Source organism: Triplophysa rosa, linkage group LG22 (genome assembly GCF_024868665.1).
Source record: "Triplophysa rosa linkage group LG22, Trosa_1v2, whole genome shotgun sequence".
Classification (NCBI taxonomy): Eukaryota; Metazoa; Chordata; class Actinopteri; order Cypriniformes; family Nemacheilidae; genus Triplophysa; species Triplophysa rosa.
The window spans coordinates 17552536-17572216 of NC_079911.1; the positions used below are offsets into that span (position 1 = coordinate 17552536).

Below are 19681 nucleotides of genomic sequence, written 5' to 3' on the forward strand. Positions count from 1 at the left end.
AAATGAATTTTGTAACTAAACTGACAAAAGACAAAGTATTTGACATTAAAATGAATGTTTATTGTACTTGCATAACATGAAAAGCTTTATCCACAAAAAAATTGAATCCACTATTTGGTAATAGTTCTCAAAACCATTGATTTAAATAATCCTAAAAGTTTTTTACAGACAAAAATCTAAAAACAAATGTATTCATGTCTTTCATAAAAGGCTGTTTTTTTATTAAAGGAATTCTGAAAGTTGTTGGACAGCACTTGCCATTTTTCTGATTTGTATGACACGTGATGGCAAAGATGGTATTTAGATAATGTTTTATTATTTGTTTATTGTGATGGTAATGACGGACAGCACTGGTTTATTTTATTAATGAAGATTTGTGTTTATTGTGATGGTAATGATGGACAGCATTGTGGGTGTCATGAGGAGTGACGCGGCCATGTTTGCCGGTGCCGCTCCGCTGTAAACAAAAAGTGTCTGGCAAGACGGACGCTCCGCTCGTTTTAGGGACAATTTTATTTCTCTTCTTTATTATCTCTTCAGGTATGTCTTACAAACCCAATCCCCATCAACACCTTCCGGGAACTTCAGGGAACCAAGGTATGGCGAAAAAGCGCGGAAAGTGTCGTTCTGGAGTGAATTTAATCGAGTGTAAAAGCTGGCGTGAGAGAGAATACCTGGGGAACAGTCGTGTGTAGTTTTTGTCCGGTCTGATCGCTATAGGGTCAGATCCTTCACATCCGCCATTATTACTAGTGAAAAAAACGCGTTCCTCGGAATCGGCCGGGTTAAATAACGCCGTACGGTGGTTGTTCGGGTCCATCCAGAAGGGTCCGCGTCGCGCCGTGGCCGGATGGTGTTGTGTGTAGGCCTCTGGATTGTGATAAAAATGAATCCTTTTAGTGGCTAAGATCAAGCCCGTGCCGTTCCCTCCATGATTGTCTCTCGGGTTGTTGATTGATCGGATTCAGACGTGCTGTGTTTTGTTGTTCTTTGGGGACACCTGGCGGTGGACGGTGGTGTTGCGCCATTCATTGTTCATTTAATGCAGACGCTTTTACACACGGTGCACTCATTCAGGATTTGTTTTGAATTAGCATTTATATTATTTCATTTCATTTCCGTTTCGATTTGATGTTTATTTTAGTTTACGTTTTAATCACTAATGATGAGCTTTAGTCATTATTTTCGATTTATATATTGCTATTTAGGTTTAATTCTATGTTACTAATTAATCATTTCCAGTCAATACTTTCTCAGAATTGTTAATTTTTTGTAATGATTCGCCTAAACTCATTGTAGTGTATTGGTAAGGCAACATTTAAAATTTTCATTTAGTTTAAACGGTATCTGCCAAATGCTCATACACAATATGCCATTCGATGTATAAACTCAAACTTAAATTTTTACATAAATTTAGTATGCGAATTTGAGAAAGCCTATAACAACAGGACATTTTTACAATTTAATGCTTACATACATAACATAAATAAAAACATTTGAGATCAGAATCATGTGGTTGTCTTGATGTATGGTGATATATATATATATTTGTATAAACAATATTGTTTCATGTGTTTTAATGTGTTTCGCTCTTAACAGGAAGCATTCCCTCTCCATCTTCTATGGCAACAGTACAGTCATACAAACCAATTCTAAATGACTTTGGACCACCGTCACTGGGGTTCCCACAGGTGATTTTTAAACACTGAAATCTTAAATTTCAAAATGTGTCTTGTACATCACATCAATGGATTGAAATATTGGTTTTTCTTTCAATATATAATGTTCAGGGACCAAATGGTAGCCAAGTACCCCAGAGTAAATATGCTGAACTTCTTGCCATTATTGAAGAACTTGGGAAGGAGATCAGACCGACATATGCAGGGAGTAAAAGTGCAATGGAACGACTTAAAAGAGGTTTGTGTTCATTGTTAAAAAGTTCTTTGTTTGGTTATTTATATACTGTTTTCTTAAATGTTGTGTGCTGTTAACTGATATTTGCTTTTATTTTGTGTTGAAGGTATCATTCATGCGAGAGGGCTGGTTCGAGAGTGTCTGGCAGAAACAGAACGTAATGCGAGATCCTAGCCCAGAAGTCATGTTTCTATACTAACAGCAAAAAGAACTGTGTCTTCTGAAACCCTTTCACACGGGAATCATGCATGCCTTTCCTTCGAGGGGATAAAACAATCAATGCAGCATTTATGTTATGAGTTGCATATTTAATTTGTGGTTTGGAGGGAAAAGGTTCATAAAATATATCTTCTGATTTATAAATGCTGACATCTGGAACAGTTGCCATTTGAGTTTTTTATACATTTTATTAGCTTTTATCTTTATTCTTGTTTGTTTTTGACCATATGGTATCTTTAAGAATAAAAAAGCAAAAATGCATGCAACCAGATTCAAGGTCTTAAATTAGAAACTAGCATGGCTTTTACAGGTTTAGACTAGATTTAGAAATAGGTCTCATGAGGTATTTTCTCATTGACCACAACAATGGATAGGTGAGTTTTCTTTTAATTTGGGAGATACTGAAAAGTATTATTATAGTGTTGCCATTACGTTCGTCTTTATTTCTATTTATTACCTTGTGTAATAAAATGTATTTTCATGTAAAGACAAAAAGGTCACTCTTTTAAATTTTGTATATCTGTCAATAAATATGACATTCATTGTGTATTAAATATTTGTCATTGTTGTTTTTGCAAAAGACTTAAGACAATATTGTGCAATATTTCATAAATGTACTATGGTCATGATCGTTTCACGAGAATACAACAGTCGCTTGCGTTTTGATATATTCGTTCATAAATTTGACCTATAAATATGGGATCATATTCAAAAATGAAAGCTTTCAGAATAATTTCAGTATTTTTTCAGCATTGTTGACTACTAAAAAGATTTTATTGTAATAATAAATTATACAAAATATAACAAAATTAATGTAGTTTCTGCTGCCTTCACATACTCTCGGAAACGTGATAACTCCCACTTCAACCCGAAAGCAACGTCTGGATTTAGTAACATTAAAAGTATTTAGTAATATTAAAACATTAATGTTACTAATGATTTAGTAGCATTAAAACATACAAGTACATGCTGCTAACATTTAAAGAGCACCGTTACATTAATTATTTCCGGGTTAAATTGGGAATTAAACGCAAAACAGCCTACTGTGGTGAGGTTATTCAAACGACAGCCAATCAGAACTACTGTTGTGTTCTTGAAATGCGCAGAATCGAGTCCGCGAAGCCAATCGCAGAGCGCGCAGTTACATAGAATCCTTGTTCTGGCCAATCAGGTCAAGCCAGAGGAAGCCTTTCAGCCAATGCCGACTCGCGGCGCAGTGTGTCGTCGTTGGGTGGTTGAAACGTTGGAAGGATGAGCGAGAAACAGTGACAGATGAGAGAGAGAGAGAGAGAGTGCGCGGGACACGAGGAAATGTCAAAATGGGAGAAGAAGTGACGATGCAAAGTAACAAGTAAGTGACGTGATAATTGTAAGTTATAATGGCCGCGCGAGCGCCCGGGACTTTGAATGGACCGTGTTTGCTGCTGCAGAGGTGATGCGCGAGCTTTCGGTGTGGTCGCGCGCGCAATGGCGCTTCCTGTTCGCTCGCGTGTGTTTTGATGGCAGGTTTATATATATCTTGTATTATCAATCCCGTTTAACACAACCCCAGGTGAGCATTTAGTGTATATTACGTCATTTCTCTGTATATCGTTCTGTATTGTGTATGTTGTGCTAAATTCTGTGTCATACTCTTTAAACAGCACTGCTGCCAACGCAAGATTTTTACTCCTTATCAAATGAATTGAATGAATGCTGACGGGATGATTGTTGGTAAAACTTAATGTCTGGCTGTTAGTCTTTATTCAAGCTCATAGGAATGAATGACATTCGAACAAACAATAAAACAAATATACACAGATAGGACACATACAATGCTCATGCAGCACAAATATTTATCTCATAAAATCAGATTTGTAGGAATAGATGTTTATTCAATATTTAATCCTGTTTCTAATCATATTTAAGACCTTGAAATTGATGCTGTGGAGACTTAATTTAAGTTAAGATTAGATCCAAAAAGTTATTCATATTCAGATGATAAGGTCAATTACATTCATATCCACATTCATGAATATTTTGTATTCATATTCATGTTTATTTTCATTCATATTCATAGCTCTTATGTGTGTCAGATTTGATTTATTTTATATAAAGTCTAAAATACACTACAAAATTTTTGCTCAGATTTTCAGTTTGGACTTGTTGCAGAAAGTCTGTGCAAGTCTGCAGATTTGATCAGTTTGTGTGTTTCTATCTGAAACTTTCACAAAGTCTGCAAGTGTATGATGTGTAGTTAAAAAAATTCTGTTCAGATTTGAAAAGTCTTGCAGTGTTTTCCAGCCATAAGCAACAGAAGCTGTAAAAGATAATACAATAACAGCCACCTATAATGCATAACACTAAACCAAGTGTGTCTTTCCCCAGCGCTCACACACGGTCACTGTACGCGGCTGTTTAAGCATGTCCACAGATGACAGCATCTCTGAGGACGTGTCCAGTTCTGTGGCCCTGAGCCACGATCACATCAGTGCCAATGGAGGGAAGGAGAGCGAGGTGTCCATCGTCTCCTCTGAGGACACTGTGTCTGGACTCCCCGAAGAGGAGCGGTGCACGTCCCACCCCGTTCAGACCCTGGAGGGCTTCCTACAGGTGACAGAAGGGGCTACACCAGCATGCAACATTTCGAACAAAATAAGGTCTGTAACTGTTGTTGTGTAGTGTTTATGATTTTTCGGTGGGGCAGTTTGACTTAGCGTGACTCTTTTTCATGGTGTCGCATGCTTCAGGAATCTATGTCTTCGTACCGAAGAGGAGTTCGGCTCAGGGAGAAGTTTGCCTTTCATCAACCCCAGCTCTATAGAGACCCTGAGAGCCCTGGTGCAGGAGATCCAGAGCAGTGGAGAGACAGACCCTGAGATCTGGAAGGACTGTGAGGTACGCAGATGCTGTTCTTCTCTTACAGCTGTCATGGCCCAGGTTTTTTTTGGGTCATCGTCTGGGGTCTCCCGTAGGAGTCCAGCAGCCACACGGATGTTCAGAGCTGTGAGAACAACCACAACACAGCTGATCCCCTACAATCCACCAACTTTAGAAAAGTGTCATCATGCAGTTGCTTAAAAATGTAGGATGGTGATATTGCCTACGTCGCAGTGGTTTTTGTTTGTTTTAAAGCGGGCAAAAAAACTCTGGGAAAAATAAAGAGATTAATTAGCACTCCTACATGTATGGTGTCCATTCCATTCCAGTGATATTTATTTTCCCAACTCTTTTCAAAGGGATAGTTCACCCAAAAATGACCATTCTTTCATGAATTACTGAACATCAAGTTGTTCCAAATCTGAATAAATGTCTTTGTTCTGATGAACACAAAGAAAGATATTTGGAAGAATGTTAGCAACTGACATTTCTGGGGCACCATTGACTACCATTAAAATGGTTGTCAAAGGTGCCCCAGAATTCTCAGTTGCTAACGTTCTTCAAAGCATCTTTTGTGTTCAATCGAACAAAGACATTTATTCAGGTTCGGAAAAACTTGTGAGTAATTCATGACAGAATTTTCATTTTTGGGTGAACTATCCCTTTAAATACATGTAAAACAACAGGATTGTGTTGTTATTAATTTATTTTCTTTGCAGTTTCTTTGCAATCTTATTTGTTATTTTGACCAGTTTGTCGAGTTTTCATTTTCTTCAAATAAATGCAAATAAAAAAAATATTTGGAATTGATTTGGAATTCTAAACACATACTGTACCTAGAAATAGTTAATTCAGAAAAACTAAAAAAAATATTTTGGAGGGGTCTCTTCTCTTCATTCACAATCGAATTATTCAAAGGGTGTGATCTGTACCAAAGTTCACTGTGATCCAGCCCACCCTTCCAAACCAGACTGAATCTTCTACTAAACCATCAAACAGACCCCTGAATCTAATTACAAACGGAGATGGTCTTGACATTTTGTTTGTTGTGTTTCTTTATTAAAACAGGGCCGGTGGCTGCATCTCTTTCAGTTGGTGGAAAAGCAATATCAAGGACAGATTCTCGCTCAACAGGAACAGTACCAGTGCCAAATACAGGTGTGTTATTATTGTGTTTGTGCTTTCACACTCTTTTGTGCTTGAGAAATATCAGTATATTATTCTGCATCCAATCGAAAGATTGAAACATTAAAATCAGTGCCACGTGTTTTGTTGTCCAGCTCATACAGGATGAAATTAAGGCATTAGTGCAGTTACAGAACCGGCAAATCAGCTCACAGATGCGCTCGCCGGACCTGCAATCCGGAAAGAACCCCAAGCTTCCAGAACACCCGGCGACTGAAAGCGCTTTCCCACCCTCGACCCTGGCACCGCAGCTCACCGGCCACGCTCATGAGAACTCTGAGGAGGGGATGGTCACCGTGCTGAGCAGCGGATACGGGACTTTATCTACCTGGGAACACGGATTGGACCCGGGCCGGGCAGGTTCAGCAGAAGGGAGGGATGACGTGCTGTGGTCTCCTAATCCGCAGGATGGCAGTTTTACACAGTCTCCTATACCTGACACAAGCCCGCTGAGCCCGAACCCGCTGATCAGAACCATCACAGCCAATGACAAGCTACAGACGACCGCAGCTAGTGCGTCTAATCCAATGATGAATAAACAGACAGTAAAAAGGTAATTTTAACGTGTAGTCGTTGAACATTACAGCTCCAGTGTTTGAAATTTAGCGGCATCTAGAGGTTAGGTTGCGAATTGCAACCAACGGCTCACTCCACCCCTCCCTTTCGAAGCACTACGGTGGCTGACACAAAACTAAGATGTCGTCTTGTTTTCACTTCTTTGTCGAAGGAGATAAAGTATGTACGAAATGCGCTCTGTAGAGCAGTTTGTCTATCTAGGAGATAACATGGCGAATTCCATGTAAGGGGACCCGTGGTGTATGTAGATAGAAATAACTCGTTCTAACATAATAATAACAACATATCGCTTCATTATGAAAGGACTTTATACACCTCTGAACACATAGTTATGTATATTATATTGCATTTCTGTCAATGGATCCTCCAAAAAATGACACACTGGACCTTTAAATTGATCACATATCAACATGAATGATAACAGATTGAGCTTGTGCTTTTAGTTTATGACCTTTGCATGATGGTTGTGACATTTCTGTCTTTCTGTAGTCAACCCCTGACCTCGTGGGCCCAACGGCAAAAACATAAACAGAGAAAGAACCGAAGGACACAGAGCAGGACGTCACATGGGGAGGAGAGAGACAGGAGCTCACCGGGAGCCGGATCTCCTAAAGAGAACGCTGATGCTTTACATAATGTAAACACACACAAAGTTTTTTTTATGGATCTTAAATCAAATAGGATGAGTCACATGATACATATAACCTCACATCAGATGGATTCAAAACTATTCAGAGAACATGAACTTTATGAACTTTAAAGCTTGGTTGAAGAATCATTGTATACAGTGTGTTGGTATTCTCTGACCTCTGTGTTTTTCCAGCGTGGATGCAGTTCAGCCTCCCTGAATTCTTTGCATCTGAAGAGAAGTGACAGTCTGATGTCTGAGGCGTCAGGTAACACATTTCACTTGTTTCTGTTTGTTGTGAGGTTGTTTTTAAAGAAGGGATTTTATAACTGTTTCTGGTGTCATTTTGTAGGCCTCTCCTACTGGAAGCTAGATGAGAACGAGTTGTATCGCCCCCTGCCTGACAACTTTGAAAGTGGTTCCTTTATTCTACATCAGGTACAAATGAGCTCTGCAAAAGGGTCCCTTAACAAATCTTCCTTAACAAATGCATCTGGTCTTGTTTTCAGAAACCTTTGTCAAGATGCAAGAGTCATTTTCCTCGCCTTTTTGTTTCTCTGTTGCACACAGACTCCAGATGACAGTCAACTCTCTGTATCTCTGCGTGAGATCTATCACAGCAAACACAGAGCAGATCCCAAAGGCCACGAGTGGGACTCCTTAATCAACTCCTCAAACTCCTCCCCTCAGGTCAGAGCCAATGAAAAGCAGAATGAATAAATGAGTGAGGTGTGTCCTCACCTGTGGATCTCTCCTCTAGGTGTTGACTCTGGACTCCAAGGTGCGCGTGAAACACTCAGATCGCACGTCAGGCTTCACGTCTCCCTCTCACTTCAGCGGTCCGTCCGCGCGGATCGCAGTCTGTCCCGGCCGCAGGGGAGCTCCTGTCAGTCCGGACTCCGCAGCCCTGCGCAGCCACAGCGACACCGACTGCATCTCCAACGCCAGCAGCTTGTCCACGCAGCAGTCGCCCGACCCCAGAGCCAATCAGGCTTACAGCGAGGATGAGGGCAGTCACACCGTCACCGTACAGCACAGAGGACCGCCCGCTCGAGAGACGTGCAGCCCCGGATCAACCGACGGGAGGTTGGAGAGAACCACCTCACTGGAAGATCCTGTGGTCCTCTCGCTGTAAACAATGAGCATTCAAGTTTATTTCTAGAGCACCTTTCACCATTTTACATTGTGAAACAGCCTTAAATATAAATATAGTATTTATGATTGAAACAAGGGGGAAATGTTCATAATCATAAAAGCAGGAAAATTATATTATACATTGAATACTTGATGTAAATGCTCTGGTGTGTCACACGCTGATATATTATTACAGTCAACCTCAAATCAAAGCTATGTACTAATCTTATTCTTATGGAACGGCTTCTTCATAAACCTAAAAACCCTTGGGGCTCATTGAACATCCAGTTTCACAGTTTTACTCTTTTTAAACCTGCAGATGAAGATGTGAAATGTGTTTGATCTCTACTTTAATAACTGATAGAACCTCTCGTTCTTCTTTTGGTAGGTTGAGACAAAACCTTCGAGAGAAACACTCCCGGCACATAGCCGATCTGAGAGCGTACTACGAGGCAGAGATAAGTGCCCTGAAAGAAAAACTGGACCTGGAGAATTTACCTCTGGACATGGAGAAAAGCAACCAGATGTTACATAAGAGGTAAGAGATCGTGGTGCACTGATGAACTGCCACAAAAGACAGAACAGCACGTGTGTGTCAACAGCATCATTTTAGGAAAAAACGACAACCACTGTGTGTCAGATCAGAGCACAGGAGCGCATGAAAGATTTGTGACCATATTCTTTTTATATGACAAAAAACAGACAGGATGCTTTTCTTTACAGTCATGAGAACTTAATGACAAACACCATTGAGAATACTAAAAATTAGGAAAACATATGAACGTATATATGGATTTTTTTCCTTTTGGATTTTCAGATGATCTCTTCTGGCCAACTGGTTAAATTGTTTTAATGTTTGCCCAATATTTGTATTCATCAGTGCATCTGTAATGTCACTGCTCTTATTTCAGGCCTCACTCTCAATTCCGATATCTAATACCCAGTTAATCTAATGCATTTGTATGTGTTAATTACAAGTGAGATGCAGTGCTGCTGTTTGCCGTACATCTGCTGTATGAGACGATAAAGACTAAAGAGAGTCGGCTGATCTCTTACTGATTGTGTCTTTCATCATGGTTTGTCAGATGTCAGCACCTGGAAAGAGCGCTAACAGAAGCCAGCACACGCATTCGAGAACTGGAGATCAAAAACCAGCTCCTGGAAAGACAGCTGGTATGTCTCACCACCAGGAAATATAAATGACTGATGTTGAAGAGAGGCGCTTGTGTGGACGTGGAAATTGTGCCGTGGAAATCACAACTATTATATTTCATTTAAGACCGATATAAGAATATGTAGAACCCCATTGACTTCCATGGTATGAAACCACTGAGACATTTCTCAAAAGATCTTTTGTTTCACAGGGAGAAAATAAAATGCTCTTTATCAGCAATAATAGAATGGTTTTGGATGATAAAGTTTGTATTTGTATTGCAGGCGGAGTGGCCGGAGCGGTACGATGCGGCCGGTGCTGCGGTCCGGGCCCTGCAGCAGAGGTTAGAGGAAAGCAAACACAGCAGCCGTGAGAAGGACGGCATGGTGACCAAACTGAAGAACCGCCTGCGACAGCTGGAAGATGCCGTCCAGAACGCCTGTAAAGAGGTGGATGAGACGGAGGCGCGTCTGATGAAAGAACACAAGATGCTGCAGGATGTGAGCCGCCCATTACGTCGTCTCTGAATCTGCTGTTACGCTATTCTGTTAAACTGTCAGTGTGATGATGACGTGTGTGTTTCTGTTTGTTTAGCTACTACACGAGTACGATGCCTTGAGAAGAGATCACGAGGGAACGAAGGTGACATCATAACACAAATCTATGAATCTGTGGTTCTTTCCAAATACATATAGAAGAACAGATGATGTCATTGTTTTTGTTTTTTTAACAGGACAAGTTGACTTCAACTGAAAACAAACTGATTGATGCTAATGAACAAATATGTGACCTGAAAAGGTAAATAATATAACTATAGTTTTAAAAAAATTGTTGTAATATTTATTTTATAATGCATTTATTATTTAGAGGTGTTAAAGTCCCAGTGAAATAAAACATTACAATGCCTATTTTGTAATGAAATATTGCAGCATTTATTGTAAATAGTTTATCAATGTGGGTCATTCTCTTTAAAAAGAATTGTGTGGCCTCATAATCTTCAATTAAAATCTGACTAAAATGCATTCCTGTGATAATGACTATCCATCTTAACCTATGTTAGAAGGCTTGGGCGGAGCATCCCTTAACTCCTCCCATACTGCTGCCAGTTTTTCAAAATGAAACAGCTTTTTTATACATCCAATTAAATCGCAGAGAAAGACTAAAGCCACCGCCAGTATTTTTCTCATTTGAAATTCTATTTCACTCGGAAATGCATCAGAATACGGGAGTAAAAACAATCGCAACTTCTGATTCATGGGGAGTACTGTGGTTACTCTTCTGGGGCCTGATATATGAATGTTTACGATAAGTTTATTTTTATTAACCTCGATATGTGCATTGAGAATTCAGTATGTACATTTCAACGCCCAATTTGTGTAAACGCAATTTTTGACGCACATTTTGGGATTTATTCAAAACAAATTTAAATATAAATTTAAATTAGCATAAATATCTGCACGACCTACGGAGGAGGATTTAATCTACACAATGTTTTATCTGTGAAGCTCCTGTACTTTTCACATTTTTTCATCTGAAAAAATTCTGCTATTATAATTGTGATTTATAAATTAATGTAAAAACGGCATTTTTACATGTTCTATAGACAGACCTGTGTAGTAATGGATTACATGTAATCTGGATTACGTAATCAGATTCAAAAAATCAAGTACTTGTAATTAGAGTAAACTACATTTTAAAATACTCGTACTCAGACTACAGTAACTTTTTTATGGATTACATGATTACATTGTTATATTGATCACAATATTATTCTCAGAATGGCAGTAAATTCTCAGAATGGCAGTGAGTGATTTTCCCTACAATTTTTTTATTTCTAATTTTTTTCTAAACTTTTTTTATAAACATACCTACCATTTATATATGTTTGTAATTCTTTGAGCTTTTTCCGGCAGAGAGGGGAGGGGTTTGGAATCGCACAGAGATGCGAAATGGAGCGGTACTCAGCATTTGATGGCTGGATGTATAGACACTAGGGGGTATGACGAGACACTTATCCCACGAGATGAGACGAGACACAAGATTGGGTTCACAAGAACAAGAAAAGATTTTTACACTATTTTTAAGTAATCCTCAATGATGAAATAAATGAAAAAATGGTCTTTTATTTAACTGAAAATCACAAATTGCTAAATAGGCGCATTTTGAGGCTCTTGTTGGTGATAAAGAATGGAAAATGTTTCCTCGTTGTATCCGTCAAAATAGTACAAAATGATCCTGCTTCAATATATGTAACATCAAATAAGATTTAAATAAAAAGTAATCTAAATGTAATCCAAAAGTAGTCAGATTACATTACACAAAATGTGTAATCTAAGAGATTCTCTACTTTTTTTTTTTTTTACAAATTTTGTCATGTAATCTGTAATCAGTAATTGATAACAATTCATAAGTAATCTACCCAGCTCTGTCTGTAGATGCGCTAATATAAAGTGTTATCTGCCCCTAAAGGCTTGTAATAAATCTTGATCATTTCTCTGTATTGTTTTGTAGGACCATCTCGAAGCTGGAATCTCAAGTGCGTCAGTTACAACACGAGACTCTGGTGAAAACCCGTCATTCTCTCCACGGACACTCTCAGCCATCTGGAGCAGGGTACCAAACATCTCCGCACACACACATGAATGAGAGAACATTCAACATTCTGTTTGAGAAACTACATTGTTTTCAAGAGATCATCACATTGGTTGAAATAGGAGTTACACAGATTGCTGTGATCTCTTCTAATCTAAAACATAGTCTTTGTGTTGTCAGATTGTTCCATCACCCCGATCTGCTGCTATCTCCGAGCAGAAGACCGCGAGATGAATGTAGCGTGAGGAACGGTGCTGCTCAGACCTCTGGAACATCATCAGACCAAACAGCCAGAGGGTATGAGACGATACTAAACATCACACGATCTTTTCCATTCTACATCATTTGTTGTATGTTTATTCTGTCCCTCTGTCTCCAGACGTCCGTCTCCTCCAGAGAGTGAGCAGGTTCATCCTGACGAGCAGAGGAAGAGAGACGCTCCTCTGACGCCCATGATGAAAGCTCTCATTCAGATGGAGGACACCAAAACCACGGAGGGTCGAGCTCTATCCAAGACCAACTGCTCATCTTCAAGTACGTCCAAGGACGTTTTGGTTTTTGGACTGATCTGTTGTTTTGTGTACAGTAGTCATCCTTTCTTTTGTTTTGTTAGTTTCAGGGTTGGCTAGAAGGAGACCTACAGTGGCTTTCGTGGAAGCGGTACAGGACAGGACTGGAGCTGTGCTGAGAGCTCAGAGGAGTTTATCTCCAGAGGGTCACAGGTCTTCTTCACTGCCCCCCAGAGCACAGAGAGCGGTTCCTCTCTCTACACCCAGTGAGTGACCCCTGACTGACCCCGGCTCCTTGCACCTTTCAGTGTTGGAAGTCAAACTTGATTTGATTTTTGTTCTTTTATGTTAGCAAAGAGAGACACGTTACTCACACCTCTGTCAGCCAAATCCAGTCCTAAACGCTCCCCGACAGAGAACTTCTCCACCGTGTTGGGTCACCCTCTTCCTTCCCAAGAGCATCTGCAGAGCAGGTAATATTTCTGTGCGTCGACATCATGTGTTCTCAATAGTCTTTCAGATATTTACCGCCTTGTTTTTTTTAAGGTTTGATTTAGTTTCTGATCTTAACGGCGTCGGTTCGTCTCAACCGTCTTATCCGAGCCCAAGGAAGAGGTTACAGTTTACAGAAGGTATCGTAGCTTTTTTCATTCAAATTATTTTTTTCTCTTTTTGACATTCTCTGATCAATTGCCAAATAAATCATTGTAACATTGGCATGAACTTTTCTCTTTAACCTCAAACTTTGTTTTACGTCCTTGTAAGCGTTGGTATTTCCTGCAGGAAGTGTGAGTCTAGTGTGAATTTCCTCCACAGTGAAGCCTCGGTCGAGTGTGTGCTCATCTGAGCCTGCGGAGAGCAGCGAGTCTGATGATCGGACACACAGACACAGCTGGCAGGAACAGGAAGCTGGAGCCACTTCACTGCGGACACAAGTCGATGACCCGCTCCTCTCCTGTCAGCCTCGCATTCAGTCATTGGCTGACGCGGAACGTCTCTTTGATGAGCTCACACAGGAAAAGCAGCAGGTGATTGTGGGATATTTCCTGTTGTTATACAAAGATCTGTCTTTCTATGATAAATGTTGCACATTATGGCCATTTTCTTGGTGTATCGATACAATACACGATACTGGGTTCATAATACGACAGTGTCACACAATCTTGAACAGAAAATAAAAAATGAAATTTAACGGTTTAGAAAACATTCCAGTTGCAATGATATTTTTTGCTGTATGATGCAACTTGTACAATTTAATAAACAATTGTATAGATCTTTCACAGGAAAATACAACAGAGTTTTAACATCAAATTAAAATTAAGAAAGGATTTAAGAAAGCTTCATTAAAACATGATAATTGATGACACAGGTCATGTGTTAGCAACTCGACCAACACAATAATTGTTATATGAAAATATATTTGTTTTGTACTGTGATGTATTGTCACGATATATTGTTAAACCCACTAACATTTCAACACATCAAAACACCGATGAAGATGGCTTCTTTTAATTTAATAGCATAAAAAAGAATGTGCATAAAATGTTGAATAGAATATTCTTCACCTGTTGTACAATAAAAACGTAGAAAGCAAGAGATTATAAAGATTTGACTTGACTCCTAGCAGGAACCACCATACAGAAATATATGTAATCTTTATTGCATATCTGAAGCACAGAAATGTATGACAGACTATTTTAAATGTACATTTTTTTTGTTTTATTTCTTCAGCATTAATTTATGTGCTTTATTAATAATGGTTTGTCAAAGGTTGCGGTGCGCGTGACCGTTTACCCAGCATGTGACTCGCTCTTCGGCTGCGAGTGTGGAATCAATGCTGTGACCTCAGCGCTGCACGTTACGTAACCGCTGCGTGTTAATCATCGCTATTTTAAGAACAGGCTTCCCTTTTCCTATTCATGCTGAGAAGTGACCATTCAAAACCATGTTGTTTAAACTCAGTTGTTTCCATCAGCAGTGCCTTCAGTGCTGTACCTTTCTCCTGCATTATTTATTCATGTATTTCTCTCAGATTGAAGCGGCACTAAGCAGGATTCCAGGGGGCGGGGCTCGAGTCACGTTGCAGAGCAGATTGGATGAGGTGAGAACACGGTCGCATTTATTTTTAAATGCATATAACACGAATAGTTTCTGTACCTCAGCCTGATATTCGTTCTTCGTTTTTTGTCCAGGTGTCATTGGAGAACCGCTTAGAGAAAGTGAACCGCGACCTCGGGTTCATTCGCATGACTTTGAAACGATTTAACATCCTGCGGTCATCTGCCAACATCTAGCTCAAAGCCACCGTGGACCGTCACGATATGTGATGGTGGATCACTTCATCCCGGTGTTGTATCAAAATCCTACTCCCCCTGTTTTCCCCTACGAATGTTAGGGTTAGGATTAGGTGTGGGCGGGAATTAGAGACAGGGACCAATCACAAAGCAGCATCCTGAGTGAATGAACCAATCAGAAGTAGGGGAGTCGTAATCTCACGGGGAGTCGAATTTCGGTACAATACCGGACCGTATGAATTAATATTACGATTATTAAAGACGTTTCACAGACTCTGATGTATATGTTCAGTAAATATTTCTACTTTTGTTACCTTAGGATCTATTTTATATGTTTTATTACAGGATGAACGTACTATAAAGTATATTTTAATAATGTCCAGATTTGTAAAAACGTTTACTTTTTTAATGTGTCAGTAATATGGAAGTTGTATGCTTGAATGGTGTATATATTTTTATTTTCCTGCAGGGCAGATCATTCGCAGTCTGTTTTATTCATGTTGCATAAATTCATTCCACACTCTTACATTCTTGATTTTAAAGCTTTTTACACTGTGCTTTTGGAACAGGTTTTCTTCTTTTGCTTTCACTGTGTGTGTCCTACGAACATTATAACGCCTGTGCCATACTCCAGCAGAGAATGATCATGTTTGTATATATTGACAAAATGGCCTTTTTAAAATCATCTTCTGCACAGAAAAGAAACTCAAACCAGCAGACTGTTTACACAAACGTTTTCAAAGGAAGACCTCAGACATGTTGAAACGCAACATACACAGGATGTGCTGCTAATTTGATGCATGAAATCTGAAATTTTAGCTGTTGGCAGTTCATTGTTTCTGTGTAGCTCATGGAAGTGATTTACTGTTACACGCAAATGTTTCACAAGTAAAACTGCATAATGAATTGTGTGCTTGACATTTTAATGGGTTTACTTTATGAAGTCAGATTTAGAACAGACTCCTGCGTGTGTCCTCATTCATTATTTGAGGATGCATTGAGCAGTGAAGTAGAAGTGTTAAAATGACCAAAAAATGATGTTGTGAACATGACAGATTAATACATTTACAACGTGATTAGCTTTTAATCAATAGCAAGATTTTTTAAACCAAGAAAAGTTAATTCTGATGCTGCCATTTCAAACCCATACATGGTTATTTTCACAACACACACACACACACACAAAATAAATGTTTATTCACCATTAGCAGTGTTTTTCCTATTGACAAATGTTGCTCATCACAAAACATTGTGGTGTTAAATGGCTTTACATCAAATAAAATATAGCACACAAATTGTGTGGACTCTATTATTTGAAATGGCTGTGACTGTCACTGTGAAGTCATTGTTTGGATGTGTTGTTAGCTGTGTGAATACTCATTCAAAACTATTTCCTCAAATCTAGACTTTGAGCATTGTATACTGCATTGACTACTTGCTTTGCATTGACAGCTGTAGTCACCATGCACTTTATGGAAAAAATGCAGCTTTGGAATGTCTGCCATCTTTTTTTAATCGCATAAAAATTACATCCTTTTAATCTTCATATGAATATCCTAATATTTGTTGACATTAAGACGAGTACATTAGGACTGGACTTTTGTTTTTAGGAAAGCAGCTTTAGAATTTGTGCTAATTCTTTTTATTCACAGTAAAATTCACGTTTTTCATATCAACATAAGGACATCGAAATCTTCCTGGGTGTTTTTAAGGCGTTAACAGTGCTTTTTAGAGCTTGACCACCTCGGTCACCACTCACTTGTATTGCATATCAAACGGCAGAGTTCGCATTGAAGCCCAAGTGGGACTCGCTGCGCACATCGTGACACCAGCACTCCAGCAGATGGCGCTAATGCAATGGAAAAACCAGCACCAGAGGAAGGGGAGAGGCAAATTTACCGTCCAATAATATCAGAGCAGAAATGATGCTGCTCGCGCTTGCGGTAAAGATAGACAAGAGGAAAGGACTCGTAGCTAGGTCAAGGTTTTGCAAAAAAGCAGATGCTCTAAATAGACGCGCACAGAGCCCACGGGAGCGCGGATCCGCATACCTGTGCAGTTTTGTCCTGCATGCTATCATGCTGTAAGCATCAACAATACCAGCGATGCAGTGTGGATGACAGCCGTTCGAGCCGAGCGGCGGTGCGGTTAGACCAGTTCTGTCACTTCCTCTTTGACGTGTGCGTGTTTTTGACTGTCAGCGAGCGGAGGACTTGACTTCGAATGGAATGCGCGGATCAAAGCGTCGGCCTGCCCTTTCCTGTCTTATTTAGTCGGCTAAACTGCTAGCCGACTGCTCGCGCGCACAGTACACAGCGGGGGGAAATAGCGTCGCACGGACCCGGAGCCACGTCGACGTCAACCGGGATGTGCGTGAGCTAAAGCCGCGGAAAGCCGATGGCCGCCCCGCTCTGACTCGAGCTGAATTTCCCGCGGCAACGGTAAGAACGTCAGTGCACGCGGAATGTCTGCCATTTCAAACATTTAAATGCGATTCGTTGTGCTTTTAACCGATCGTTTGCAACCGTCACCGGTGTGTTTGCGCGTCACGGCCTGTGCTGAGCTGTCATTCGTGAGTATTATAAATAAAGTCAGATTTTAAACAGATTTATTTAAACGAGGTAGTTGAATATGAGATTAGTGGATCTGCCCTTACTAAAATGAACCTTTAAAAAAAATATATATTTAAAGTGTAATAATAGTGATTATTCGTGGCTACTATCTTTATAACAACCGTTTTGCCACAAATAGCATGGTTAAACTGTGTAGTTAAAGGAGTCATATGACGTGTTTTCGTGTTTTCCTGTATCTTTCGTGTGTTACAAGTTGTTCATGCATACATCAGACACGTAAAATTGCACAAATTAAAGTCTCAAACCAAAAGAGATGTTTTATTTAAAGTCACCATGCAATCAGACAGGAAAATTCTAAGGGTGGGTTGCACCAACAACGATTAAAGTAAACAGAGTTTAGAGCTAATCTCGGGTTTGTTGATCCTGGTTTTATTTTAATTCTAGTTGTGTTGCACCACTTAAATTGAAACAAAGATTAACAAATCGTGGATTCAAACTTTAACATGTATTTAAATCGTCATCTGCAATTAATTTTATCCGCCATGATGGATTTGCTGGTGTAAAAAGGAAATAAACAGCTTGTGCATGTAAAAGAAACTTAATTTTTCTATTTAAAACCTCTCTCTGGATTATTCGTTGATCAGGCTGATCATCCATAAACACATTTCACAAGCCTTGAGGGATATGCGTACGGATATGACAGTTGAGCCGCATCTTTATCCTGCAGCTCGCGACTTGAGCAGACATAAAGCTGCGTTCAGATTATAAGCGACAAAGCGACATGATCCCATTCATTTCAATGGAGAGCTGGCGACTTCCTGCGACACGAGCAGTCGCAACCATTGGTGACCGGATGGGCGTGTCTAGCCACGCGACAAAGTTGAGAAATCTTCAACTTCATGCAAATGAAAAGCGACATTCAGAAGCGACAGCCAATAGGAAGATGGTCGAGCTAATGTGATCAGTGGACAGCCAATAGGAAGATGGTAGAGCTAACGTGATCAGTGGATGTCGTCACTCAGGCAACAACTAGTGGGAACGCCCACTGGCCGCTTATAATCTGAATGCAGAAGAGCGCAGTACGGAAATCACAAGCGGGTGGACCATGCCGTCGACGCCGCCGCGAACATATCTATGTCATCAACATATCTACGTCAGTTTGTGAGAAGCGTTGAAGAACACCACCCAAAATGTATACGCAAAGAAAGAAGGCGTGTCTATTCCCACTGTAGTGTTGTTGTTGCTGCCGCCATGTCGTGGAGACGCTGTGTGTTTCATTACAAATGAAAAACGACTTAGTTGGGTCTTCCAAACGAGGAGACAATTAGAAATCGGTGGTTAAGTTTTATTTACAACACTGTTCCAAAACAGCACAATTCCAAAATCCGAGTGTGTGCAGCACATTAACACCTGGTTGTGCACAAAGGCTGTTTCTAAAAAGTGGGGCAAATCCAACTTTGTAAGGACAGTCTGCCGCTTCTCATTCACAGCCTGTAAGGACGTTTTCATTATTAAAGAATTTGCACCTGATTATTCAAACGTAAGCTTTTTGTCGGCCCTACGTTCACAAATGCAGAAATTGTTTTATATTTACGAGGCTGAATCCATCGGGATCTGGATTCAGCCTCGTATCCTCTGGCTGTTCTCCCCTACAACATGATGCTACACGGAAAAAGTCAATATAAGTCATTATATTCAGTAACTATGTCCCCGCTGGATGCAACAAATGCCTCGTTATAATATGTTTTATTGACTTTGTCGCGTTGCGTCGAGACACAGCGTCAAAGGCAGCTCAAGAAGTTGGCTAATTGTTAAACCTAATCGTTTTTAAAAATAAAACCTTACTGATCTGTTACGCTCTGCTGGCAAAGTCGATTAATCCGCTTGGTAAAATGCATTTTCTGGATCATATTCGGGCTTGAACTCACACGGTACCGGTGACATTATCAGCTGTCAATATGCTTTGACGGCTAATGTTCCGAATATGGTAAGGGGAGTTACCTTTCAGCCACATGCTTGAGGTATTCGGCCAATCACAACGCACT

The 19681-nt window shown here is 39.9% G+C and overlaps 3 protein-coding genes across 4 annotated transcripts in view; all 3 read left to right on the top strand.

Moving 5' to 3' along the window:
• The first annotated feature begins 67 nt into the window (after positions 1–67).
• On the top strand, positions 68–2681 carry LOC130546169 (cyclin-dependent kinase 2-associated protein 1). Its single transcript, XM_057321288.1, has 4 exons — positions 68–597; positions 1600–1691; positions 1791–1917; positions 2021–2681. Exons 1-4 carry the CDS (start codon positions 543–545, stop codon positions 2086–2088), a joined length of 342 nt encoding a protein of 113 aa, XP_057177271.1. The 5' UTR covers positions 68–542; the 3' UTR covers positions 2089–2681.
• A 684-nt stretch (positions 2682–3365) lies between these two features.
• LOC130546462 (M-phase phosphoprotein 9) lies at positions 3366–16365 on the top strand. Of its 2 annotated transcripts, XM_057321735.1 has the most exons (24): positions 3366–3484; positions 4501–4772; positions 4863–5010; positions 6061–6150; positions 6273–6730; positions 7243–7390; positions 7577–7649; positions 7734–7819; positions 7952–8071; positions 8142–8512; positions 8904–9053; positions 9601–9688; positions 9953–10168; positions 10263–10310; positions 10402–10466; positions 12180–12281; positions 12441–12557; positions 12640–12794; positions 12874–13035; positions 13122–13242; positions 13316–13401; positions 13586–13797; positions 14802–14870; positions 14962–16365. In XM_057321735.1, the coding sequence occupies exons 2-24, from the start codon at positions 4537–4539 to the stop codon at positions 15061–15063; spliced, it is 3423 nt and encodes a 1140-aa protein (XP_057177718.1). In that variant the 5' UTR covers positions 3366–3484; positions 4501–4536; the 3' UTR covers positions 15064–16365. The 2 variants fall into 2 exon arrangements, with proteins under 2 accessions (XP_057177718.1, XP_057177719.1); XM_057321736.1 differs by lacking the exon at positions 3366–3484 and having other exon boundaries at positions 4504–4725.
• A 596-nt stretch (positions 16366–16961) lies between these two features.
• LOC130545826 (membrane-associated phosphatidylinositol transfer protein 2) overlaps positions 16962–19681 on the top strand; it is a 51094-nt gene continuing 48374 nt past the window's right edge. Inside the window, exon 1 of the mRNA XM_057320618.1 lies at positions 16962–17504. The gene's annotated coding sequence lies outside the window, so the exon portion shown is untranslated. The remainder of the gene's footprint in view (positions 17505–19681) is intronic.

Bases quoted from the DNA above. Each gene is read 5' to 3' on its own strand.
- LOC130546169 (XM_057321288.1), top strand. From the start codon at position 543: ATGTCTTACAAACCCAATCCCCATCAACACCTTCCGGGAACTTCAGGG. The intron at 598-1,599 runs GTATGGCGAAAA...CGCTCTTAACAG, and splicing joins GGGAACTTCAGGGAACCAAG to GAAGCATTCCCTCTCCATCT. The intron at 1,918-2,020 runs GTTTGTGTTCAT...TTTGTGTTGAAG, and splicing joins AATGGAACGACTTAAAAGAG to GTATCATTCATGCGAGAGGG.
- LOC130546462 (XM_057321735.1), top strand. From the start codon at position 4,537: ATGTCCACAGATGACAGCATCTCTGAGGACGTGTCCAGTTCTGTGGCC. The intron at 5,011-6,060 runs GTACGCAGATGC...TTATTAAAACAG, and splicing joins AGATCTGGAAGGACTGTGAG to GGCCGGTGGCTGCATCTCTT. The intron at 12,282-12,440 runs GTACCAAACATC...TTGTGTTGTCAG, and splicing joins TCTCAGCCATCTGGAGCAGG to ATTGTTCCATCACCCCGATC.